The sequence below is a fragment of the Lissotriton vulgaris genome, chromosome 3_1 (assembly GCF_964263255.1).
Source record: "Lissotriton vulgaris chromosome 3_1, aLisVul1.2, whole genome shotgun sequence".
NCBI classification, from domain to species: domain Eukaryota; kingdom Metazoa; phylum Chordata; class Amphibia; order Caudata; family Salamandridae; genus Lissotriton; species Lissotriton vulgaris.
In genome coordinates, this window is record NC_141689.1 from 1,051,716,688 (window position 1) to 1,051,744,642 (window position 27,955).

Here is a 27,955-nt window from a genome sequence, read left to right on the forward strand (position 1 = left end):
CCCACCACACAGCTCCAGCGATGCACCCACCACACAGCTCCATCGATGCACCCACCACACAGCTCGACCGATGCACCCACCACGCAGCTCCACCGATGCACCCACCACGCAGCTCCACCGATGCACCCACCACACAGCTCCACCGATGCACCCACCACACAGCTCCACGATGCACCCACCATACAGCTCCACCGTTGCACCCACCATACAGCTCCACCGATGCACCCACCACACAGCTCCGCCGAGGCACCCACCACACAACTTCGCCGAGGCACCCACCACACAGCTCCGCCGAGGCACCCACCACACAGCTCCGCCGAGGCACCCACCACACAGCTCCGCGAGGCACCCACCACACAGCTCCGCCGAGGCACCCACCACACAGCTCCGCCGATGCACCCACCACACAGCTCCGCCGATGCACCCACCACACAGCTCCACCGATGCACCCACCACACAGCTCCACGGATGCACCCACCTCCACAGATGCACCCACCACCCAGCTCCACAGATGCACCCACCACCCAGCTCCATCGATGCACCCACCACCCAGCTCCACAGATGCACCCAGCTCCACAGATGCACCCACCACCCAGCTCCACAGATGCACCCACCACCCAGCTCCACAGATGCACCCACCACCCAGCTCCATCGATGCTCCAACTAAGCTCCACCAATGCACCCACCTCCACCAATGCATCCACTAAGCTTCACCGATGCACCCACCACACAGCTCCACCGATGCACCCACCACACAGCTCCACCGATGCACCCACCACACAGCTCCACCGATGCACCCACCACACAGCTCCACCGATGCACCCACCACACAGCTCCACCGATGCATCCACCACACAGCTTCACCGATGCATCCACCACACAGCTCCACCGATGCACCCACCACCCAACTCCACCGATGCACCCACCACACAGCTCCACCGACACAGCTCCACCGACGCACCCACCACACAGCTCCACCAACACAGCTCCACCGATGCACCCACCACACAGCTCTACCGACACAGCTCCACCGATGCACCCACCACACAGCTCCACCGACACAGCTCCACCAATGCACCCACCACACAGCTCCACCGATGCACCCACCACACAGCTCCACCGATGCACCCACCACACAGCTCCACCTACACAGCTGCAGCGATGCACCCATCACACAGCTCCAGCGATGCAGCCACCACATAGCTCCACCGATGCAGCCACCACACAGCTCCACCGATGCAGCCACCACACAGCTCCACCGATGCAGCCACCACACAGCTCCTCCGACACAGCTCCACCGATGCACCCACCACCCAACTCCACCGATGCACCCACCACACAGCTCCACCGACACAGCTCCACCGATGCACCCACCACACAGCTTCACCTACACAGCTCCACTGAGGCACCCACCACACAGCTCCACTGATGCACCCACCACACAGCTCCACCGACACAGCTCCACCGATGCACCCACCACACAGCTCCACCTACACAGCTTCACCGATGCACCCACCACCCAACTCCACCGATGCACCCACCACACAGCTCCACCGACACAGCTCCACTGATGCACCCACCACACAGATCTACCTAAACAGCTCCACTGATGCAACCACCACACAGCTCCACCGATGCAACCACCACACAGCTCCACCGATGCAACCACCACACAGCTCCACTGATTCAACCACCGCACAGCTCCACCGAGGCACCCACCGCACAGCTCCACCGAGGCACCCACCACACAGCTCCACCGAGGCACCCACCACACAGCTCTACCGAGGCACCCACCACACAGCTCCACAGATGCACCCACCACACCGCTCCACAGCTGCACCCACCACACAGCTCCACTGATGCACCCACCACACAGCTCCACAGATGCACCCACCACACACCTCCACCGATGCACCCACCACACACCTCCACCGATGCACCCACCCACCACACAGCTCCACAGATGCACCTACCACACAGCTCCACAGATGCACCCACCACACAGCTCCACCGATGCACCCACCACACAGCTCCACCGATGCACCCACCACACAGCTCCACCGATGCACCCACCACACACCTCCACCGATGCACCCACCACACACCTCCACCGATGCACCCACCACACACCTCCACCGATGCACCCACCACACACCTCCACCGATGCACCCACCACACATGCCCCCACCACACAGCTCCACCGATGCACCCACCACACAGCTCCACCAATGCACCCACCACACAGCTCCACAGATGCACCCACCACACAGCATCACCGATGCACCCACCACACAGCTCCACCGATGCACCCACCACACAGCTCCACCGATGCACCCACCACACAGCTCCACCGATGCACCCACCACACAGCTCCACCGATGCATCCACCACACAGCTCCACCGATGCACCCACCACCCAACTCCACCGATGCACCCACCACACAGCTCCACCGACACAGCTCCACCGATGCACCCACCACACAGCTCCACCAACACAGCTCCACCGATGCACCCACCACACAGCTCCACCGATGCACCCACCACACAGCTCCACCTACACAGCTCCACCGATGCACCCACCACACAGCTCCACCGATGCACCCACCATACAGCTCCAACTACACAGCTCCACCGATGCACCCACCACACAGCTCCACCGATGCACCCACCACACAGCTCCACCTACACAGCTCCAGCTATGCACCCTCCACCCAACTCCACCGATGCACCCACCACACAGCTCCTCCGACACAGCTCCTGATGCACCCACCACACAGCTCCACCTACACAGCTCCACCGATGCACCCACCACACAGCTCCACTGATGCACCCACCACACAGCTCCACCGACACAGCTCCACCGATACACCCACCACACAGCTCCACCTACACAGCTCCAGCGATGCACCTATCACACAGCTCCAGCAATGCAGCCACCACACAGCTCCACCGACACAGCTCCACCGATGCACCCACCACACAGCTCTGCCGATGCACCCACCACACAGCTCCGCCGTGGCACCCACCATACAGCTCCACCGATGCTCCAACTAAGCTCCACCAATGCACCCACCAAACAGCTACACCGATGCACACACCACTCAGCGCAACCACAGCATCACTGGTTCAAATATGTTCTTTCAATTTTTCAAGCTTTCACGCTTTATTACAAATCACAAAAAGATGTAATATTTCACTTCTGTTCTTGGATTTTCGTCACAATAAAAAACACTGAACATAATCTTCACAAATGTTATTTACAAAAGTTTAAGCTATTGCCATTACAAATTAAATAAATTATTTAAGTATTAATTATTTAAAAAAATTAAAAGCCATTGTTATTTGTAATATCAATACATCTAAGTCACGTAAATACAAAACATGTTGCATTGCAAATGCTATAGGTGTCACATTTGCGAAAGTTATAACTATTGGCATTGTAAATGATAAAGCTATTAATTTAGCTATTTAAAAAAAAAAACACAAATAAAAATAATTCATTTATAACAACAATAGCTCAAACTTTCCTAATGCGAGCCCTATTGCATTTCCAATGCTTGTTTCTTCTATGGTATGATTAATAGAAGGGTTATGAAATAATGCTAAATCATATTGTAGTATTGATTTGTTTCCAGTGTCTCTCAAGAATCCTGCCCTGATGTTTCTTGTGTTGTGATTTTCATGGCACAATTTATTATCCTTCAAATGATTGAGCAAATGAATGATTGGCTGGTGAATGGTCTTGGAAAAACTATTGTTTTATGTTATTACCTCCAGGAGGAGGATCAGCATAGTATGCATATGTTGGTTGGAAGAAGGTGGTTTTTGGAGAAGCAAAATAGCGGAGGTAAGCAATGCCGATATGGAGAAGGATGTAGGCACCATCCAGCTTTGGAGTGGTGTCGCACTATTCACATGTTGATGTTGCATGGCGGGAAACCGTAGCAATATATTTATTGGTTCAGTGACTGTCTTTCTTACTGAGTGATTTGATCTCTCAAGGCGAGTGAAATCCTTTAGGCTTAGACAGACATCTTTTGATCTTTTCAAAGACTGGCAAAACTACAAAAGATTATTCAGATTCTCATAGTGCCTTTTCTTTCCATTATTGTAGAAGTCAATGGCAATCAAGGTATGATGTGTGTTAGACAATTTAACAACTAGTTTCTATCCTCCGGAGAACATTTGTTCTTTCAAGGTGAAGTCCATAAATCTGAGGGTCATTTCCAATGATTTAGTAGTAAACAAGTGGAACAGGGGCTAGGTAATGCATTCATTACTTATCGATAATGGCATTACTCCTAGTCTCACTCCCTTGCCTTCCTATTTAACCAACGAGGCTCCCTTGCCTCTTCTAAATAAAAAAAGTCCCTCCTCAGCCTCTACGCAAACAAGCCAACCCAGACACCCAGAAGCTCCGTACAGGGAGGGTGCGAGGGACTGAGAAGGAAGGCAAGGGAGTACGACTAGGAGTAATGCCATTATCAATAAGTAATGGACGCATTACCTCCTGTCCCTCCCTCGACTTCCTTCTAAACCAATGAGGACCTAGCAAGTAAAATAGAAACGGACAACTGAGTCGGAAACACCCAACAATAACAGAGTGCCTAGAGCGTACACAAAATCATCTCTACTCCCACAGAGAGGACAAACCTCTGTGACCAACAGAGAAACCAGAGGATCCAACTCAGCAACTGGATAGAGATGCCCAAACGAGGAAATAGAGGACCAAGTCACAGTCCCACAAACTCCACCACAGAGGGACGCAGGAAGACAGCCACCATAGTCACCACCGAGAGCACAGAAGGCCCCAACCATCAAGGGGAGAAACTACTTCCATCCACTTATAAGTCAACAAGAACGTAACCACCCAAGTAAAGAAGCAGAAGAAGGCCCAGTCCCAGCAGGGCCACATGCCACACAATTCGTACATATTACCCATGTATACGCATTCCAAATTGACAAATTGGTTTTTACATTACTGCAGGCATCCTGATGCACTGAGGTGATCATTGGTAATAATCCTGCATATGGTGGCCACTAATGTAAACGTGTCTGATGTGGCCAGTACTACAACACAAAAATAATAGTAGCTCTCTATGTGTTTTATTGGAAAATGAGTAGCGCTTTTTACTGAAACGGTTGGAGCCCCCTGCTTTAGAGTCTCAGGTGCTTGGTTGGTAGTGAAATCATCATACAAGCAAATGATCTTCCATGCCAGCAGCATCCACAGGCCAGGGATCTAACATTCTGTCCCGTGCTGTTTACGCACTGCATGAAGCTGCTAACTGATAAAAATGCCAATTTTAGTAATATGCCGCTCTCAGCACCAATATCTATCTTATTGTTTCCATACCACCGACCAAGCAGCATGCTGGAACATTATGATCTGTAGACATCTACATGGCTGAAAAACAATTCGGCTCTGAAAATCAGCCTAAAATACTACAACACTTCAAATACTGGTACTAAAGAAACACAGCACCAAAATGAGAAAATTTCAAGTCATTACTCCGTGGTTTATTGGAAAATTGTCAAATAACCGCCTTGAAATTCATCTAGAGAGGGCTGACTACAAAAAGAAAAACCTAGTGTTATAACCTAGTAATAAACCTAGTCATCCCCTCGCCATCAAGGAGATAGCATTAAGGCAGATCTACCCCTTCAATGAATATTAGCTTCATTAAACCTAGAAGTAAACCCAATCTGCATCGCCCTACCGTGGACCGGGCATCTGAGAGTCATAATAAATAGTATTATAACACCGACATGTAATTCTCTGTGCAAGTACACAGCCTCACCTATCATTTGTGGTCTCGGAGAGCTCACTGTGAAGAAGAGTCTTTCATGGACTAAAATCTCTCAACCTCAAAACACTATCACCGCAGAACGAGCAACAAGTGTCCTCAGATCCTTTGGGACAGCAATGTCAGCCCTAAACAGGGAAAAAGCAGGTACATATGAGGAGCATGGTAAAGGAACTGAACCATGGAGGAACTTGCAATCTTCCATCCAGAAGGCTAAAAGCATTTGACTGGCCTACCGTTGAACTTCCTTTCTTCCTCGAATGACCGCAAAACTCCCACTTTCAGAACCATAGTACTGCAGACCTAAAACTACTAATTTACTCTTCTCAACGCTGTAATACCTGTCCTACTTTTTTGTTCAAATATTTCGGACAATGCTTGCTTGCTAAACGTGCAACAATTTCATAAGTGGAGCCAGAAGCAAAAACGTAATAACAACTTCTACCTAGAACTGAAGAAAAAAAACAACAAAAGCTATATAGCAGTCCTAGTGTAATTACTGGCAGTATAAAAGAGTACAAAATATAATATAATATTTGTAACATTATACAATAGTATTAAAAATGATGTAAAAACAGAGGTAGTAAAAAAAAACCTCACATGCAGACAATGTGGTCTCATGACGCAGCCTGCACTCCAACTCAACATTGATAGGAACCAAATTAGTTAGTTGGAACATTTCCTTCATTCTTTATTTAGGATAGACTAGCTCTCCATATTGGAGACCTCCATTCTCTGCAGTTCTGCTATCAACTGCCACTGATGTAGGTAGTGTTATAGCAAACAAATGATGGACGGAATGCTGACAATGCAAAGATTCTCCACCAGTCAAAAGATCTGGGTTAAATCCATCATTCTTTTGCCCACTACGCCACCCCAGTTTGGACCCAGCCATATGCAAATCAGTCTTGACCCTGTGCCCCATGGGTACAGTTAAGCCCAACTGCCAGGCCAGGTCCTCCCTGAACCGGAAACAAGCATCCTGGGACCGGTTTCAGGGTATGTCACCCTTCTTCAGCCAGGCTAGCTTGAATCCAGTGGCACAGTGAGCAAGGGACCCACGTCTGGGCATACCCATCCCACATAAGGCGAAAAGTGTTATAGCATTTGTTTGCTGTAACACCGATGTAGATAGAGTACTTGCTGACAGAGGCCTCTACAACGGAGGGCTTCATAGCAAAGCACGAGCGGGAATACTTAATTGTTTTCTCACCTCTTCATCTTCTGTGTCCAATATTTGTTCGAGATCAGCCTCAGAAATATTTAGGATAGAGGCTGCCAAGGACTGTGCTCTGTTGACAGACTCCTTTGAAATTCCCGTGCAACACGTTTGTCGTTTTTTTGTTTGTCTGATCTGGCGTTTCATCTCTTGAATATTTAACTGCAAAAACTTGGCTAAAGCCTGCAAAGTGGAAAAAACGTTAATCACTTTTTAACCAATTGTGAATGGGAAAAGCACAAGGAATACAAATAAAGTAAAAGAGATAAACGTCTAAAATATTGCAGTCATAACTATTCATAATAAAGTAAAAAAACAAAATGAACAACAGGAGAATGCGATTTCCACTTGGTAGGCGTCATGTTGCTCATTTTATTTGTGTACAAGTAGAAAAGCAATTGTTGCTCTTTAAAATCCATCACCAGTTTAAACAAAATATTTCTTTGAGTTATTCCTCCGAACCAGAAAATAAGCATACAAAGTCCATGAAAGATATCCATTGGATATGCTAATAATTCATAAGAGATTCATCATGCATCTGCGATAGGGCTGTACCACACCGTAAATTATTTCGGCCCACCTTAACTGGGCAGGAACTAGAAAATAAAAGATGTGCACGGTGTATATTGGTTGTGGTGCCTCAAAAGTTCAATCGCAACTGCATGTGTCACATGAACCCAACCCGCAATTTTTTTTTTATTAACCGTTATTACTGCATGCAGTAAAACAAGGAACACTAACTGACAACACCAATTCCGTCATATATGTGAAAGCGTTAAGTTTATTTTCAGTTTGACAAGGCCGATTTTACAAACTACGAGCAAAGTCTTTCTTTAAGTTCTCCAATTGTTGCACATCTACTGTGGTAAAACAGGTCTAATTTATGAAAAGAGAAGCACAACTCTGCAATCTGACAGTTCACAATAGACCATATGACCTCCCTTTTACAGTCGAACAATGCAAATTCTTTCATGTTTGAAAACCTCTGCCTTCCCCATCTGTCCGACACTACAACTGGGATACATTTTCACCGATCACAGCCGAGTTACAGATCAAGCTAACAGCGAATGGGGCATTTCATTCAATACAATTATTGGTGTGTGGTCAAGCAGACAGTCTGACTGCAAGGACGGACACCTGAGCACGTCTACTACACCCATTACTGGAAAGTTGTTTCGCAGATTCACAGCCACCAAAGAAACCTGCTGTAATGTTATTCACAGGCCCCCCTTTCGGTCCATCTCATTAATGCTGTGCCTTAAGAGACCTTAGTCTACCATAGTGCTAGTACTCTACAGACCAACAGTTTCCTTCATGAGTATCCACGTAGGAAGGCTACCTCTCTAAAACAAACTGAGAGAAAATTAAATGAAACATTATGTGTCTGATAAATGAAGACCCCACACATATGAAAATGGCAGCAGAACTCACACAGCACACAACAGGCGAGTTAGCTAATGTCAATAACCATGTCACAGCATGTTTTGATTCTGGCAGAGTTGGCAAGACCATTTTCAGGATGCTTAGTTGATAGTGGTAGGTCTTGGTTATTTTAAACTTCTGCATCAATAAGGTTGTGAAGATTCGGCACTGAAGTAGTCAGGATAGGCAAATGCCAAAAGAATGCAGCCAGAAGTCATGGAACCAAAAGGGCGCATTTCCCACAGCAAGCGCCTGGTTTTTCTGATATTCAGCTTGACGAAGTAATAGGGCCTTCAATCTAACAAAGCCCCTTCAGGGCAGAGGTAAAAGATTGGTGTGTATCCTCAGTGTAAGTAAAGTATTGGATGTTTTGATAATAATAAGCTTCGCCTTCAGACTAACAAATACTACCTTTAAAAAAAGGGCTGGACTGAAACACTTAGGGGTAATCCACAGATTACTGAAAACACTGTAGAAGTACAATTTATCAACTATACTTGCTGCAAGAGACTGGAAAAAAAGATGCTAAACAACTAAAAGTCAGTCCCATAGCCTCACTGTACCAGATGTTCAGTCACTTATTTTGTTGCTCAAGACAAGCATTTCTTTCAGCGATCAAGTATTGGAAACACAGACAGTGTACTAAGTTACAGGTAAGCCCTTTTCCCACTAGCTAGGCCTTGCAAAAACGTTTCCGAGTTAGGTGTTAAAGACGGCCTGAATAGATTCTACATTACCAGAAGCCTCCAGGAAAGTAGCTGAATTGCTAAGAATTACAGAAATATATCACAGTAGAAATAGAATGACCTATAATTACGCTAAGGATGGTATGGTTTTGGTATTTTTTAGGGGAGCTTTATTGAGTCACTGGGAATAAGTTGACCAACAATTGATTAGTTGAGGTCAAATTTGGCCTTCTCCATTAAATAGAAAATCTAAAGAGCGATTATGTTTTTATGGGTTCTTTCAAAAGGCTGGTAAGAGGTCACTTTATGCTTTCACACCTGAATGTGCCTCAGGCTCTGGCCATGTACTAAAATCTCGAAAAACTATGAGGTGGGCTGACTTCAAGCTTAAAGAATAAATAAAATATGAAAAGTCAGCAGTAAAAGTGTAACTAAAGCATACCTATGTTTGCTGGGGTTGTGAAGATATGATACAAAACAAGACCTTGGGATGGAGGCAAAAAACCTTGCAAACTTTTGAGATCCTATATGAAGCCAAGAGAGGAAAAAATTGTATTTTTATTAATATATACGATAGAGTAAGAGCTGAGCAAAAAGACCACCGCACACAACAGCAACAAGACAGATGTTTTAATGCCAGTGGGCACACAAGAATGAGGAGGGCGTAGGTGTGGATAGCTGACCATGCTCCTAGTTTTCAGACATCTAGACTACTATCAAAAATGTTTGCCGATCCAATGCCTGGGTATCCTATTAGACTTGAGGAAGGGGGCTGGAGAGGCCAGCAAAAACAATAGCGAGCCCCAGGTGATGCCATGCATGCATAGGGCATATTAAATATAGTGGTGCACAGAGTGAAATATTGTCCCCACTTTATAACCATTCTGGGGATGTAAACAATTTCACGTCTGGTCTGAAACTTAGGTGTATCTAAAACTAAACATTTACACTATTAATTGGTCATTACAGCCAACCCTCCATGAAGACTAACTTGCTGTTTCTCATCCTCTCGCTATCATGATCTTCATCCCCAAACTCTCTCAACTGGATGAGGTAATACAGCTAACTGCTTCTTTCATGTCAATTATTTGCGAATAAACATTAATACGTGCATTTTTCCATGAGTCTCTTCCTGCCGCTTCACAACATGCTGATCCCTGCTAGCACAAACTCACAGTTGCCCCATTTTGTTCCAAGCTGGTCATCTTCATTTTTCTCTTTTTTACATACTATGCTATGTGGCTGCTGCACCGTCCCAAAACTGTTCACAAAAGGATATCATCATTAAAAATTCACCCTTCAATAGCACGATAAACGTGCTATGCAGCACCAAGTCAGTGACATGTTAAATTTTCTTTTTTAAGAAATCATATTTGTGCAGAGGGACAGTGCATGTGAAGAGAGTAAACGTTGGTTTAAGGAGTTAACAAGAGATAGAGGAAAGTTTGTCAGATTTCAAAGATAACAAGTGAAGTCAACAGGAAAAAAGCTGCAGGTAAATAAAATGCACAATAATCACCTTAGAAATTAGATGCAGCAGGGATCAAAAGTAAATAGCCATAAACTGGCTGCAAGGGCATGAGACAAAGAAGTGAAATGTAACCTTTATGATTCAAGAGGTCACAGGGACTGAGGGTAACCAGGAAACAACACCCCCCCAGCACGGGGGGGGGGGGGGGGAGCCGCCAGCAGCCCAAGTGCATAGTAAAGAGGGTCGAGCCAGGATGCTGACTTTCTGAATGCATTAAGGTAAGATTAGTGCTGTTTAAAATCCCCCACACACGCGATAGTTTATGGGCAGTTTAACAAGCTGACGCATATTATACATTCATGACATCAATACGGTGTGTGTTCATAGAAAACCAGCCGCTTTAATTCAAGGTCTCTTTACCTTTCCATTCCAGAGGGTGAAAGGGAAGGTGAGCAAGTGGCTATTAGCGCCACGAGGTATCTTCTGCATGAAGTGTTAAGCATGGCTTTAATGGACAGCAGTCGAGAATGATAAGCTGCCTACTAATGCGCGTAATGTGCGCGCTGACATCTGTCACTCGCGTTGTAAGTGTTAGTGCTGCTGTGTTAACTCATCAGAATTAACTTCCCTGAGCAGTACTTTGTTTCATAAATACCTATCTTTTAAGACCACACGCTAGGGAATGTGCTGCACCCAGTCCCGTGCCCACAATGATGTTCACCCACACTGTTTTAAACGTAACTACATTTTAAGAGACTATCAAGTACTTCATGTTAAGTTGCAGGGCCTCTTAGGGTGGCACAATAGGTGCTGCAGCCCTTAGAGGCCTTCCCTGGTCACAATGCCCTTGGTACTCATGATACCTTTTACAAGGGGCATACCTGGGACAGAGATGTGCCAATTGGGGGTAAAAAGGTACAGGTTTGGGAAAGAACATAGTCCTTGTGAGACTGATTGGCAGGGACCCAGGGCACATAAAGTCAAGTTGCATCATAGGTCAGGCAAAAAGGGGCATTTTCCTACACTTCACATCTGGAAAGCAATAGTAAGTCATTATTTAGTGATCTGGTTTTGCACAGACTTTGGCATTTAAGCGCCTATAAAGTCACCAGACTTTATAATGGAGTGGATACATTAATACAGATAATTGTATGGGAAAGGCAGTCTCTCTCCCCATATCAGATAGAATGTAGAATTTCCAAGCCATCATGACAGGTTTCGTTCTATTAAGGAAAAGGAGCTGAGAATTATGAAATATTTCTTTAATTCAAAAACTCCATCAGCAATGAAAGTATCTTCAATAAAAAGAACATTATTCTAACAAGAGAAGCCAAAATCAAAGAGGAGACAAATATAAATTGCAACTCCCAAAACAGCTTGCATGAAGCTTCTACCAATCAGGAGACACCACCTCTTGTAACTGCTATAACTTCTTATGAGAAGTCCTCTTTCTTTCTTCAAGAGGCTGGCACAGAAAAAAACCTCAGAGTATACAAGAAACAACAAACTCAGAAGATTGTACCCAAAAGAACCAAACATCCGAAACAGCAGAGCCGATCTGCACCATACCGCTCAACGATATGAAGAGCAAAAGACATACCAAGACCTTCAGCCGTCCATCAGGGACGGAAAGAAGGCTGTTGTGAAGCCAGGTGGGATAATCTCCACCGCTATGTCCTTAATAGAACTTACAATTTCCATTACTATGGCTAGGAAGGACCAGAGACAAGGAATATGCAAGTTCAGAGCTGACTCACCACCAGATGACCCAAATCCACGACCAGCTTACAGTAGACGTGCTTCAAGACAGATTCTTCTGACCAATCTGCCGCATAGAGTCTCCCAATCTACCTCGAAGCGAAAGTCTTTGACGCTGTTCTGCCTCTAGCTGAATGCGCAAAATGTATCAATGCCTGCTTCAGACATGATTCAGAAGACCGATCTCACAATTGTTGGAGGATGAAAGTGCCCCAAAGGACTTCCTAAAGGGATTAGGAGTTGATTTACCGCTGCAAAATGGGCCTCTTTCCTCTTCTCTTCATAAGCCTTCAGGTAATTTACAACACAAAGTTTAGGAGAGTCCGGAAAAGAAGGGTAAGTTACTGCCCAGGTATTGGACGTCATTTTCCTCTAAATCACAAAGATCACCCCATCTGGAGTGAACATCCTGCCAGACAAATTCAAAGATGTCGGGTCAGACACTCATCTGCAGGAGACTGATTAAAGAGCACAGACAACAAAAGTTTGAGGACCACATTCAATACTGTACTTGGGTTCTAGAGCTCTAGAAAGACTAATTCTTCGCAAGAGATTGCAAACGAGGGGATGTCTCCCATCCCCACCCTCTGCAAGGGAATCTTCCAGGGGCAAATGACCCCCTGAGATGGCACAACGAGCAGCATTGACCGAAAGGTAAGTCAAACCCTGCTCCGCTATTTTGGTCAAGAAGTTCACAATATGGACACATCCCAAACCCACAGGATCCAATTCCCATCCCAGATACCGGATGGACCAAGTTCACTACATAGAATGGTTGCGTTTGCAAGTACTGCCAGCCCAAGCCTTGGAGATGAAGGTCTACGTTTGCTTTGAAATTCCTGACCCCGACCAGTGTATCATGATATCCTCCACTCCAAGAGCAGAAGAGACTCTCCCATGACCAGATGTTGTTGGTGCTCCCAATGATTCACCAGAATATTTTGTTGCTGGGGGAATGGAGAATCCCAAGAAAGTTCCAGAAGAACTGGAAACCAAACTTTAGCCCTCGACAGGCGTCACAGGACCACAACCACCAGCTGCCTCCTGATCTGGGCAGCTGACCTTATAATCACTGTAGAAGAGGGAAAGGCATAGTTGTGCACCCTCTCCCAACCCTTGAGAAACATATCCACAGCTGAGGCCTCCTGGTCCGGGCGCCAACTGACTAACTTCTCCAATTGACAATGTAGAGGAAGGGTGTGGGACGAAGAGGCTCACCTCCCAAGGACCCCACTTGTCCAGCAGCTTCAAGGAGGTGGAGTGGACTACCATAAAGTCACTGGTATCGTCCAGGTATCTGGAGTTCCAGTCTGCCACCATACTGGAAGAGCCCAAGAATTGTTCTACCACCACTGAAATTCCATTGGATAAGCAATAATGCCAAACATTCTTGGCCAACTTTGTGGGCGCCCTGGACTTTATACCACCTAGTCTGTTGCTGTAGTGGACAGAAGACTTGTTGCCCATTCGCAAGAGAGCGCAGCAGGCAGAGTGGCCCTTTGCCAGAGTTTTCATTGCAAAGGATTCTGCCAACAACTTAGGCAGCTGATGAGCAAATCTATCTCCTCCACTGACCAGTGACCACCTGTGGCATCATCACCACACCTTGGGTCCGAGCTCGAATGGCTGGCATCTGGCTCTATGCATAGGTCTGGAGTATTGGCAAAAACTACTTTGACATTCAAGGCTTCCAAGTATTGGAGCAGCCAGTGGTTCTCTGCTTCTGAAAAGGGAACCAGTTCCACATCCCCAGGTCCCTTCGAAGGTGGGCAACCTTCAACCTCTGAAGGGGCCCCGTCATGTACAGGGCCGGGAAAGATAGTCTGGATGGAGGATGACAAGTGACCCACCAAACATGCAAGCTTGCTCAGTTCCTTCCTGATTTCCAGAATCTGGGTTTTCGGGAGTTGCAAAGAGGCAGAGGTTGACTTGATTATAGTAGAGTCACACAGGGAAACAAATTCAATTTCTCTTTGTTGATCATGAAACCCAGGCACAGAAGCAGAGTATATGTGATCCTCAAGTGAGTCAGCAGATGCTACCATGACTGATCCCTAAGGAGGAGGCTGTCTAGATAAACAATCAGCCTTACACCTCTTGCTCTCAAGAACTCTGCCATAGATCTCATGAGCTAGGTTAAGCACCAAGGTGATGAGGAGCACCTGGAGAGAAGGACCTTGAACTCGAAGACCTGACCCCACCAAGGAAACTGCAGGAAGCGGTGGGGGGGACAGAGTATTGGAACAGTAAGGTAAGCATCATTTAAGTCCAGCCAGACCATCGAATTCTCAGTTGAAGAAAGTCCCTGAAGAGATGGATCCCCTCCATTATGAACTGGAGATCGACCAGACAACCCTCTGAACTCTTTTAGGTTGCTCACTGGTCAAAATAATTTAATTTTCTTCAACACCAGGAAAAGGTTGCTAAGAAGCCCCTTGGGATGGAGGGAAGACTTCACGAGTCACCCTTTAATTCCAGAGATGTGACCTCTTTGTCGATCACTGCCATCTGGTCTTTGAAAAAATTAGCATCCAGAAATGGGCTTCTTGCCTTGGCATACCAAGGAAATCTGTCCAGAACCCCATCCCTTATTACATGGCCAAGACGTCCTTTGAAAGATTCCTCCAGGCAGGGAGAAAACTTGTTAGCCTGCCCCCTATCTTTTTCGAGGAAGAAGGGATACCCTTTTTTTGTAACCCCTTCGGGTACAGTTACTTGCTCCTCGTAAGTGTCCATGTACTCTGACTTGAGCCCCCTGGGAAGGGAAAAAAATCAAAACCTGAACTGGTCTTGCAGCTGGGAGGATCTTTTGGATGACTGACCTTTTTGGAAGACTTGAGAAAGCTGATGGCAGGCCAAGGGTCCCCTACATCTTCCAGCCTAAACAAAAAACTTGGGCGTAAAGATCGGCTTCATGACAGACTGCGCTTTTTCAAAGGATTTGTAGATAAAGGCAAACCTGCTCTCTCTAAGGAGGGGTTCCCTAAAGAGACCCCTGTTAACCAGTCTCAAAGGTCACCAACTCACCTAACCATGGTCCATTTTTAATCAAGACTACATATTTGCTCTCAGTGGACAGAGTGCAGTGGGCGTTAAATAAAAGACAGATAGTCTGTTCCACCCAACCAAATATGATATCCAGGTCAATGATGTCACCTGTTGCCTTGGCTTCCTTTTCCATATACATTAATTTATTTTGAGAGGACCTCCCACATCTAACAACTTATCCTCACAGGATCACCAGGACCTGTTGATTCCCTTTTTGGAAACCTTCAAGAATTTGAAAGAAAAGTAACCATTTTCTCATTAATCTCTGGAGTAGCCGCTACCATCCCATCCACGGATGGGCAATAGCACTTCGCTACCAGCTAGCCCTGGACTTCCTTGTCCAGAGTTTTCCCCCATCTGTGAGCCACGTATTGGGAAAACTTGCCTTCCGGGGACCACTCCAAGGACCTAGGGTGATACAGGCCTTCAAACATATCTGAGTGTACCAGGGTTCTAGAGCTGGGTTTGAAGTTTTGAGTCGCTTACAGGGTGGAGCAGGCTGCCACATGCAGCTGGGGTCTCATTCTTCATTAGCGGTCCTTTCCTCCGACCCTGCATCAACCCAAAGGTCCTCCTCAACCAAGAGGGAAAGGGCCCCAAAAGCCTCACACATCATCTGAGTAAGGCGTCTTGCTGATGCTCAAACTCATCATGGAGGGTCCTCCAATGCCAATCTGACTTTGCCATGAACTTCTTAGGGCTCGATGGTGAAATGCCATTCCCTGGGGTTCAGAATTTGAAAGAACCAAGGGGTCTTCCCATCTATTGATGGGTTCGCAATGGTAGCTACGAGAAGTAGCCCAGGAGCTTCAAGGCATGTAATACTCCTCTCTTAATTGAGGGATCAATGTCCTCTGGAAAGAAGCCACCCAAAAGTAGGGATTGTGTATAATCTCCTTGTAGATATTTTGACCCAAAAATCTGCCATTGTGATCAGAGCTCTTAGAAATGGAACGCAAACTTAAACAGGCCACTTGAGAGAGTCAGGCCAAAACCGTGGCCTTCACTGGTAGCTAAAAGAAGGACTTACCCTCCTTCCTTTGTACGCTAGCACCCAACCACAATCAGCAGAGGATCACCCTACAGCAGGATGAAGTCGGACCAAGCCTGACAGAACACCAGGCAAAAAAGTGGTCTGACGAGTGCAAGGGCAAATGAGCATAACTGGGTGAAATGACAAGAGAAACCTAGCAGATGCGCATGGAGCTGGGTCAGCCGCTCTGCAGAGCGAGGCAAAGTCTATGGCTCTGTGCGAGTGCTTGTCAATGAAGGTCTGTTCTTCTGCACTACCAGATGGTGGGAGGACTGCACCTTGGTACGCGGACGCAGCCTCCTGCCGAACAGCACGTGCTTTGGGAGGACCACAGCGCACTAATGAAAAACGGTCCTGTTACAGGGAATAACAAGCATTGGCATAGCCAATAGGTGATGTATGATGGTACATCGCAAACGTTAACATCGCATGCCCTCACACCGCCGTTTTTACATCGCATGTTCCTTTACATCGTAAGTAATCAAAACACACCCAATTATGTCGCATTTCAATTAAAAAGAATGCAAAATACATTCACACCGCATACAAACACCCTGCATGGTTCTAAATCGCGATTTTTACCCCTTGCGCATTCCCCCTGACCCTAAGGCCTAAACGACACTGTAAGCAATGTACTAAACACACTAAACTACCCTAAAACCTAAAACACTAGGAGTACATTGTCGTCCTTACCTGTCTCTCGTGGTTCCAGAAGCGTTGTCTCCCCGCCGTCCGTGTCCGTTGTAAGCGCCTGCGATGTAATGGCGCCTCCAATGTAATGGCGGGCATAGTGAAAGCACGTGTCGTAACGTCGCGTGCATTGTGATGGCACGCAACGTTAATGCATGCGATGTGACGCCTGCGTTGGGATGGTCGTTCGCACCAATAGGCTCGCTTTTGTGACCTTATAAGTGTTTAGCCATGCAACACAACCGTTGATGGTGCTGCACCCAGGATATTGTGCTGGATAACGAAACACTTATAAACTCCCGAAGGCGAGACCTATTAACTATGCCAATGCTTGTTTACTTTCTATTCCTTTTGCATTTACAACTTCAGTGGCATATGCTTCTAAAAATTCAGGCTAGCAAAGTTCAGGAATGCTGACTGACAAACCTGGTTTATAAAAATATCACAATCTCCAAGTTTTATTGAAGGTTATTTTGGAAAACCAACATCTGACCCTTCACCTGTGTCTAAGTTCAGGTGACGAGCTTCCTGTGCTTTCAAGGAAAAGAGCAAACGGCTGGCTACGTTACTTCCTCCACATGTACAATTCGAGAGAAAAGCAAGAATTAAGGGACCCCTCTGTTTAATAGTCTAGGCCAGGGAAAAAAGGGGTTAGGAAAAACACAATGCTGAATATATCCCTAACAGCCTGTTATACTTTCTCATTGAACATTGTTCATATGCATTCAAATAATCATCAAAATACAACAGTGACAACTATAATTATCTTCTCATTCTTTTATTTTGTCAAAACATTTCTTTTCATTATTGTTTTTTTACCCCCCCCCCCCCCAAAATTCCTTTTTATCTTCTTTTAAAATTCTTATTTTCATTGTATCTTTTTTATATATAAAAAAAAATACATTATTCATCATGGTTTGTATAATCACAAATACATTTCTTTTAGTCCGTCCCAAAAAATACATAGAAACATACCCAGAATCAATTTATAGAGTAAAACCACCACAAAACCCCTTGATTAAATTTAATAAATACAATCATACTTCAATCACACCAACTCATCCACTTTCACACCGACTGCAAACATCCAGAATTTGTACACAGTTGAGTAAATCTGTGACAAGAGAAAGCCCCTGCCACGAACGGAATCACAGTGCAGGGCACGAGGCTCAACACAAAGTTGACCTGCGTTTCGGTGGAGTCAAGATGTTGGAACCACCTTCCTCATGACCTTTCCAGATACCTATCTTTCAAATACCAAGGAAAATGAGACAAGTAAAGCAGTATTGGTTCAAGATGATACTTTTTAAAAGTTATCTACTTAGATTCCCAAACTGGAATCCATCCGAATCACTAGTTGAATGTATCTCTGTATTCCCCAGATTATATGAAGTTGTTATGTTTATTTTCTTGGATAGAGAAAGACATTTCAAATAACTAATGATGGGCAGATGTGCCGACAAATAATCTTGAAGAATAGTGCACTCTTCTTGTACTACTTCTGTGTAATAAATATATTTCTTTTCCTCGACACCCAAGCGTTATGTTTACTCACTCATCTTAGTTGTTGCGCTGGTGCTTCAGTGTTGGCTGCCCAGAGACACAAATACGACGAAAAGGGAGACTGTGTGTATTTGTGTATGATTGCAGTCAACCCTCATGCGATGTAGGGACACACTGTAAATATTTTTCGGAAACAGGCCATTCAGTGAAAATACAACAAGTAGAAAGAGTTCAAAAACTGCATTCGGCTTTACACACGGCGCTCTGGGTTACACAGGCTTTGGGATCACAGCGACGTGCGAAAGACACTGTTTTTTGTTTTTACATAGGGAAACAATAAAAGCGGACACTTTTTAGGGCAAAGGCTGCTCAATGGGCTTAGCACACAGCGAGCTACGGCATCTTTTAGCATAAAATAAATTAATGGAGTTCCAGTGAGGAGAAAAACTATTTCCCATAATGTGCGGGAGTAGATGTTAACAAGCCTGATGGGATCTTCTTAGCCCCTGCAGAGCTACAGCTTCACAGGGGGGAGGAAGGGAGCTAGCCCTCTTGAAAGTGATATTATTGTATGTCTCAGATAGTACATTAATAACCCAGTCGAGCAGATCTAGCCCTAAAGAGCAAAGAAATAGAGGTCAAGTGGGAGGTTTTGAAAGATTCTTTGGTTTGATTGTCCCCCTTTTCTCCCAGACCTTAAATGTAACATTTAGCGGGGTTCCCTTTTATGTGTTATTGTGTATTCCATGTATCATGATACATGGAATACACAATAACACATTCCAATTCCATTTACTGGCAGCTGATGACAATAAATATTGGCAATGCCAATTGGTCTATTTACATACAAAACAGACTGATTGGCATTGCCAATGCTGGTTTATAGTGGTCTGTCCAGATCAATGTTGCATTTCCCACATTTCTGCTGCAGTTTTTCTAGTGACAACTAGGTAACACTGAAGGGTAGTGAACAGTGTGGTTCTTTTTGCAATTCTGCATTAGGAGCAAGAAGAATGACAAATCTACTTCCGGCGAAACCAAAAAGCTTCTGTTGGCCGTTCAAACTCAGAAAGAAAGGTAAACAACAAATAGGTACATAAAATAAATTAATGGAGTTCCAGTGAGGAGAAAAACTATTTCCCATAATGTGCGGGAGTAGATGTTAACAAGCCTGATGGGATCTTCTTAGCCCCTGCAGAGCTACAGCTTCACAGGGGGGAGGAAGGGAGCTAGCCCTCTTGAAGTGTCATCTGTCAGGCTCACACAGCATCTTCCTTAACCACAACATGTGGAAGAGTCATTGTGGAAGGAAACGAAAGCAACAGGTCGTACTAAGCTCCCCCCGAGGGAGGGGGAGAGGAAAGGGAAAGCCAGACGGAGAGAGATTAGGGTGAGAAATGGGAAGAAGTTGAAGCAGGCAGAGGAGCCAGGAGAGTGATCATGACGAGGGAGAAGAGAAAACGGAGACGGAAGCAAAAGACAACTTGGGGGAAAGTGGTGTAACCATTTTAGGGGGGGGGGGGGAGTGAAGCGGGAGAAGAACATGACAATGAAAGACAACAAGAAAACAAGGAGCAAAAAAAGGAAAGAGAGAAAAGAGCCTAGAAGCACTTCCGTTTTGCAATGCGCTGCCGAAAAAACTGTACCAAAGCATTCCCGTGGAACCAAGATAGATAACAGGGAAGTAACCAACATGCGAACTGCGTGGAGCGCGCACGCTCGTGTGACAGTAGCTGTTTTCAAGCACACTCGTGCTTGTGGCACCATCCGCCATGCAGGAGCGAGCAACAGCCAATTAGCATGCACGCGGCTGCTTGTTCACGCAAGGTGGATGCCTCTCATAAGCACGAGCATTGTACTTCAAAAAAGAGAAGAGCAACGGCTAAAGGTCCTCCTATGTAGTGCATATGCGCTGCCTAGGCGAGACCTAAAAACGAGTTGTGGGAATGTCACCAGAAACACTAATTCAACACACTACAATTGTTTCCCAGTGTGAAGATAAAATAATTTATCGGAGACAAAAAGCCACCTGTATCCGACCGCGGATGACCGAATCTCAGCCACAAGAGGTGTCTTGGTCTCAGTCAATTTCATGGAAAGAACTTAGGTATCTTTTCAAAATTGCTGTTGACTTTAGCAATCATTTTTATTGTGGATACTGTTCGGTTTAATTTTAGATATAATGTATACCATTAATTTTTATTAGTGAAACTTCATTTTTGTTTGTGATTAATTTTTTTGTTAATTCTGAGCAAAATATAAACGTATATTGAATGCTTATTTGCGTTATTTGTCTTTTCCCTAACACTGGAACTCCTGGTCTGTTTTTACAAATTGTTTTGCAACATGATTAGATTTTTGCTTCACTATGGGGTTTTAAGTTTAGACTTCTGGTTGTATTGCTTTAACAGTTGATTTGTTAAGAACAGTACTTAAATGAATTTTCTCAGAGGACTGTCTTTTCGTTTTGGCTAAAGGTGAGCCAGGTTCATTGTTTGAAACCACTTTACATTTGGATTATTGGCAACCCTAGGATGCCAGCATCTCACAGTAGTCATCTCCTTTCAATGACACTCAGTGTCATGTCTTCTGAGAAATCAGCATACTTGGCAGATTTTTGACTGACGTGACATCTTGCATGGAAAAATAGATGATGCCGCCTCTGTATTAGCATCTTATTTTATATGTAGTATTTCCTACTGTGTCATGCCCTACTCGAAATTACATATATAAAAGGTAATTTTATTCCACCTATAATCACTTGCCTCTCTAGAAGTTAAAGATGGCAGCTCCAAGCAAGTAGTCTAGTTGCACCTTTTAGGCTGCTCTGCTGGCAGCATGACACCTTGTCCCTTGTTTGACCTTTAATGTGTATGTGTTCTTGGGTGGGTTGTTAGTGTGGATGGTTCGGAAGAGTATAAATGTGGATGCGAGCGAGTATGTGATGAACTGTTAGGGGTTTCATAGAGAAAATTGTACATTGCGTGCAAAAATGGTTATGATATTTGCCCATGTATAAATGGTACAACATCTATGTCAAAATAAGGAAAAATTGAAAAAAAGTATTGATAATATGAATGGTTTTAATGTTTTGATACGAATAATGAAATACTATTAAAAAATCAATAAAAATGTTTTGATAAAGTGATATTATTGTATGTCTCAGATAGTACATTTATAACCCAGTCGAGCAGATCTAGCCCTAAAGAGCAAAGAAATAGAGGTCAAGTGAGAGATTTTGAAAGATTCTTTGGTTTGATTGTCCCCCTTTTCTCCCAGACCTTAAATGTAACATTTAGCGGGGTTCCCTTTTATGTGTTATTGTGTATTCCATGTATCATGATACATGGAATACACAATAACACATTCCAATTCCATTTACTGGCAGCTGATGACAATAAATATTGGCAATGCCAATTGGTCTGTTTACATACAAAACAGACTGATTGGCATTGCCAATGCTGGTTTATAGTGGTCTGTCAAGATCAATGTTGCATTTCCCACATTTCTGCTGCAGTTTTTCTAGTGACAACTAGGTAACACTGAAGGGTAGTGAACTGTGTGGTTCTGTTTGCAATTCTGCATTAGGAGCAATAAGAATGACAAATCTACTGCCGGCGAAACCAAAAAGCTTCTGTTGGCCGTTCAAACGCAGAAAGAAAGGTAAACAACAAATAGGTGCAAGGCAAGTGAGACTGACATCAAAGCCATCCAATTTTGAACAAGCATTGGCTCCGTGGAGAATGGTATACAATGCTGTCTACCAAAAGACCGCTAGAGCAGTGTGTTGCAATGTAGCAAAAATGTGTGAAAATCGCTTCAGCATATAAGGCATATAACTTTGCTGCAAAGTCACAATGCTGCAGTAAATCCTATTAGAATATTGGAATGTTGGTAGCTCCATTTGAAACAATGGAGTTCTCCGGGCTTATAATGGGAGGTATAAGCACAGAGCTCTAACATTCAAATGTTTCTTTGTTTACAGCTCTGGCTGTGAACAAAGGCTTGAGGGAGTCTGAGGGGACTTCAATCCCCTCGCGCTCCCTGAAGGCTTTGTTTTATTTGTTAGAGCATTCTGCCCTCTAGTGGCAGAATGTTCTAATAGCCTTATAGCCCTTCGCAGCAGGGCTATACCGGCAATTAAAGTCCCGCTGCTTTGTTAAAGTCCCTCGCCTTCGGCTCGGGCCTTTAACGCTGCAGCGGGCCTTTACTAGCCGATATAGCCTGCTTGATAGTTAGAAAAATCAACACTTGGCCCTATTTAACCGCTTAGGTAGCTGACCATCTGAATAATTTGACACAGCCTGTCCTCTCCTTGCCACCATCCCTGCCCTCGCCCACACCAACTACTCACTACTGCTTGCTCACACACAGACTGTCACAGCCCTATGGTCTCCACAACCCACTGTGTTTCCCCCCCTTCACTGCTGCACCGTCCCATGGCAACGACTTTACGCCCTTCTCCCTTTTGCTTCTCAGACTCCCCTCTGCATTGTAGTCACCTCTCTACACCCCCTTACTTTGTACCTAGTTTTACGGTTTACAAATTGAAAATATATACATATGTAACCAACACAATTTTAACTTGAGGCCGCTGTACAAACGTACGCCCTCCTGTTTATTGCAAAGCCCTTGTGCAATCTTCTTAAAGGCTAAAATGAAGAGTCTTCTACAAAACTTTCACAACATTCAACAATACATAAACTCTAACTAAAAGGAAGAGTTGAGCACAACATGCAGGACCTTCTCTGAAGAGAAGTGGAGACATTTAAATGACGCCAAGAAGCAGAGGAAAAACTCAAGGAGAAGCCAACTATTAAATGATGGAAAAGAGAAACAGAATGTATAGAGCGTGAACAGTGATCTTAAGCCCTTGCGTGCTGTCCGAATTTTCGCGCTATGTGGGCAAAATAGAGAGTGGGAGGGGTTCAGATGGCCCCCGGCTGTCGTAAGCACATGCCCAATGTGACGCGCGACGGCCGGGGGCCGCCCGCAGCATGCAAGGGGTTGAAAAGGAAAGTGACTGACTCTAAGGGGTGGCAGTCTTTTGGTGTTACAGAAGGAAGAGTATGCCCAGGGGCATAACACAGGCCCCCGCAGTCCCCGCGGTGCGGGGGCCCCTAGCTCCAAGAGGCCCCCCTCGGCACTGCACTCTGGCCGGAGGGCTCCTGATTGAGACCAGAGGGGGGGCCCCTCTAAGTACCGTGCAGGGAGGCCCCCTCACTTTCCATTACGCCAGCGAGTATGCCGGGTGGTTTCAGTGGCAGCAAGCGCCACAAGTTAGCCGTGGGAAAAGAGAAAGATTGGCCAGTAAGCAGGCTTCATGAATGACAGGGAAAGGATGTTTCATTTACAGCTGAGCTGTAAGCAACAGAAGCAGTGATTGTGGACTTCGCTCACTTATATCGATTAGATGAAGATAATAGACAATCTCATATATGTGAAGAGGAAAGACTGTGTCAGAGACGGTGGGGCAATTCTTAATTATAGCCCCAGATGAGGAACCACTGTAGTACTGAAACGCCCTCACTAATCACTACAAGGTTCTACTGAAAATATTTCGAGTGCCATTCTTAAAAAACATCAGTAACAACTGCATACACCCAAGCTGGCAGGGAAAGCAGCACTGAGCAATGTTGCTGCAAAAGATAAATAACACCAATATTGAACACACTGATCTACTGCTGTAGATTGGACATTGTAAGGTCATCAGTACAGTTTCGATCATTTAGAATGTTGTACATCAGGTGCTTAATTTGAGCTGGTGGGGCACTCATTTCTGGAACAACACTTATTTTTCTTGAACAGATATTTACCGAGAGCAAGAGAGGGAAAACACAATAAAGGGGAAAGAAAGAATTAGAGAAACGGGGAAAAAGGTCAACAAGCATTGGTAAATGCATTAGGTTTTACCTATATGATTAATAATAAGCTGTTTTCTGTTGTAAGTTGCAGCTTGCCGAGTAGCTGTACAATATGAATTAGAGGCAGCCTCATAAAGTGTTATGATTTTTTTATGTACCAAAAGGCAATATATTGCACTGTTGCACAAGTTACTACTTGTGTAACGTTATATCTGTAAGAGATATTAGTTAGTGATAGATTCCTTACCTTAGAACATACCCAGGCGTCAGACTGGATCCAGAAACTTTTGCGAAGCAAGACCCCTGCGCGTCGGTAGGCGTCGTCCGATGCTCCGCGTCCGTTGTCTGCATTGTTAGCGCCGGAATGACGTCGCCGGAGTACTTAGACGCCGCCCTCGCGAGCTGACGTCAGTTCTTACACACAGTTTTTCCGCGCAAGATACGCAGAGCCATGATAGAACCAACACTGGTGCCATGAAACTAGGGCCCTGAAAGGGGATGACCTTAACCCTAGATATCGGTTCGCAGAACGGGGAGTATGGGTGGGTCAGTAAGGAATCTATCACTAACCAATGTCTCTTACCGATATATCGTTACACAAGTAGTAACTTGTGCATCTGAAAGAGACACGTTAGTGATAGATTCCTTACCTTAGAATAGATACCCCCACAATACCAACCCCGGTGGTGGGACTGCGAACCAATAATCACACTAGAAAGTCCTGGAGGATGGAACGGCCAAAGACGCCATCCCTCCGGACTTGGCTGTCTAGGCAGTAGTGTTGTGCGAACATGTGCAGCGAGGCCCACGTAGCTGCCTGACAAATGTGCTGCAAGGGTACTCCTCGGCCCAGGGCAGTAGTAGTTGCCGTGGCCCGAGTGGAGTGGGCCCTCAGCCCAACAGGAGGTTTCTTCTTAGCCAAGGAGTAACACGCTTGGATGCACAACACGATCCACCGAGAGATGTGCTTGTGCACCGCCCGTCCTTTCTTTCTTAGCGCCCACGTAACCAACAAAGAGTTGATCATATACCCGGAACTGGCGTGTGCAATCCAGACAGTAAGAGCGCACGTTTTGGGTCCAGACGGTGGAGCCCCCCTTCCTCTTTCGAGGGATGCGGAGGCGGAAAGAAGGTGAGCAAGGTGATGGACTGCCCGATGTGACAGACTATGACTACGTTGGGCAGGAAAGAGGGTCTTGTCCGCAACACAACCTTGTCCGGATGGACAGAAAGGAAAGGAGGTTTAGAGGAAAGAGCCTGGAGCTCACTCACTCTCCTGGCAGAGGTGATGGCAACCAGGAAAGCAGTCTTAAGTGTAAGAAGGCAGAGAGGACAGTTATGAAGCGGCTCAAAGGGAGCGCACATCAAGTAAGTTAGAACCAGGTTCAAGTTCCACTGGGCATCACGAAAGGAACAGGAAGGAACATATGAGTGATGCCCTTCAAGAATCTGTTTAAAACGTGGAACTTGAATAAAGAAGGCTGATCAGGTAGCCTTAAGAAGGCGGAAAGGGCAGAAAGGTAGCCTTTGATAGTGCCCAGAGCAGAACCCTGCTGGGCAAGAGAAAGAAGGAAGAGGAGAACCTCAGAAAGAGGGGCATTGAGAGGATCCACAGCCTTTGCTGTGCACCATGCCACAAATCTGTTCCACCTGCAGGCGTATACCGACTTTGTGGAGGGAAGCCTGGCTGCCAGAATCACAGTACAGACTTCAAGAGGCAATTCAAATGGCCTCAACTGTCGCCGCTCAATCTCCAAGCATGGAGGTGGAGACTGGACAGGTTCGGGTGGAGGACCGTCCCCTGCTGCTGCAACAGAAGGTCCTCCTGAAGAGGCAGACGAATCAGGGGATCGACTGACATACTGAGTAGCTCGGGATACCAGTAACTTTGCGCCCAGTCTGGAGCCACAAGGATGACTTGGGCCCGGTCGCGCTTGATTTTCTTCAGCACTCTGGGCAGAAGTGGTATAGGCGGAAAGGCGTACAACAGACCGCAACTCCACTCGCGACGAAAAGCGTCCCCGAGCGAGTGCCGCCTTGGAAATTCCAACGCGCAGAACTGATGACATTGCGTGTTCTCTTCGGTGGCGAATAGATCGAACCAAGGCTCTCCCCATTGCAGAAAGAGGACTTGCGCCACGTCCGAGTTCAGATGCCATACGTGATCCATCATGCACCTTCGGCTGAGCTCGTCCGCCCTGGCGTTCAGAGAAAAACCAGGTGTTGAACCACCAGGGTCACGCCCTGATGTTCCAGCCACTGCCAGAGGTGCAGAGCCTCCTGGCAGAGGGTCCACGACCCCACCCCGCCCTGTTTGTTGCAGTACCACATGGCGGTGGTGTTGTCCGTGAACACCTGCACTAGACTCCCCCGGACAGAGGGGAAGAATGCCTTCAGTGCTAGACGAATCGCCCGCAGCTCCAGAAGGTTGATGTGGAGCTGGGACTCCGCTGGAGACCAGAGGCCTCTGATCTCCGCCTCTCCCATGTGGCCTCCCCAGCCCTGGAGGGACGCGTCTGTCATAACTACGTGCTCCGGTTGGGGAAGGGAGAGGGATCTGCCGCTGACCCAATCGCGGTCCGTGAGCCACCACTGCAGCTGTCTCACAGTGCCCTCCGAGATCAGGACATGGTCGGACAGGTTGCCCTGATGCTGGGCCGACTGAAACTTCAGGTCCCACTGCAGAGCCCGCATCCGCCAACGGGCGTGATGCACCAGAAGGATGCAGGAGGCCATCAGCCCCAGAAGCCGCAGCGTCAACCTGACCGAGACTCAGGATAAAGGCTGAAAGATCAGAATACGAGCCTGTATATACCGAACCCGCTGTTCGGGGGGGTAAACCCGAAACTGCGCCGAGTCGAGAACCGCTCCGATGAAGAGGAGCTTCTGAGAGGGGCACAGGTGTGACTTCGGCACATTGACGGAGAACCCCAGCTGATGCAGGAGGTCTGCCGTCGTCTGGAGGTGGCTGACGACTGTCTGGGGCGAGCCCGCCTTCAACAACCAGTCGTCGAGGTAGGGGAAGACTGATACCCCTAACCTGCGCAGATGAGCTGCGATCACCGCCATCACTTTCGTGAACACCCGTGGGGCGCTGGTAAGGCTGAAGGGGAGCACGGTAAACTGAAAGTGCTTGTGGCCTACCGTGAACCGCAGGCAGCGCCGGTGGGCTGGCAGGACGGGGATGTGAAAATAAGCGTCCTGCAAGTCCAACGTTACCATCCAGTATACGGGGTCCAGGGCAGCTAAGACCTGAGCCAGTGTCAGCATTTGGAACTTCTCCTTTCGGAGGAAGCCGTTGACGTTCCGTAGGTCCAAGATAGGGCGTAGGCCCCCTTTGTCCTTCTTGGGTACCAGAAAGTAGTGGGAGTAGCAACCACACCCTACTTCTGGCCCAGGAACGCGCTTGATGGCCCCCTTGGCCAGGAGGGCCGTAACTTCCTCCTGCAAAAGC

The 27,955-nt window shown here is 46.4% G+C and overlaps 1 protein-coding gene across 1 annotated transcript in view; it reads right to left on the minus strand.

Annotated features, from left to right (window-relative positions):
- CNTLN (centlein) overlaps window positions 1-27,955 on the minus strand; it is a 1,560,264-nt gene that overhangs the window by 209,447 nt on the left and 1,322,862 nt on the right. The window contains exon 25 of the mRNA XM_086961469.1: window positions 7,021-7,209. Coding sequence (XP_086817595.1) covers window positions 7,021-7,209 — 189 coding nt within the window. The remainder of the gene's footprint in view (window positions 1-7,020; window positions 7,210-27,955) is intronic.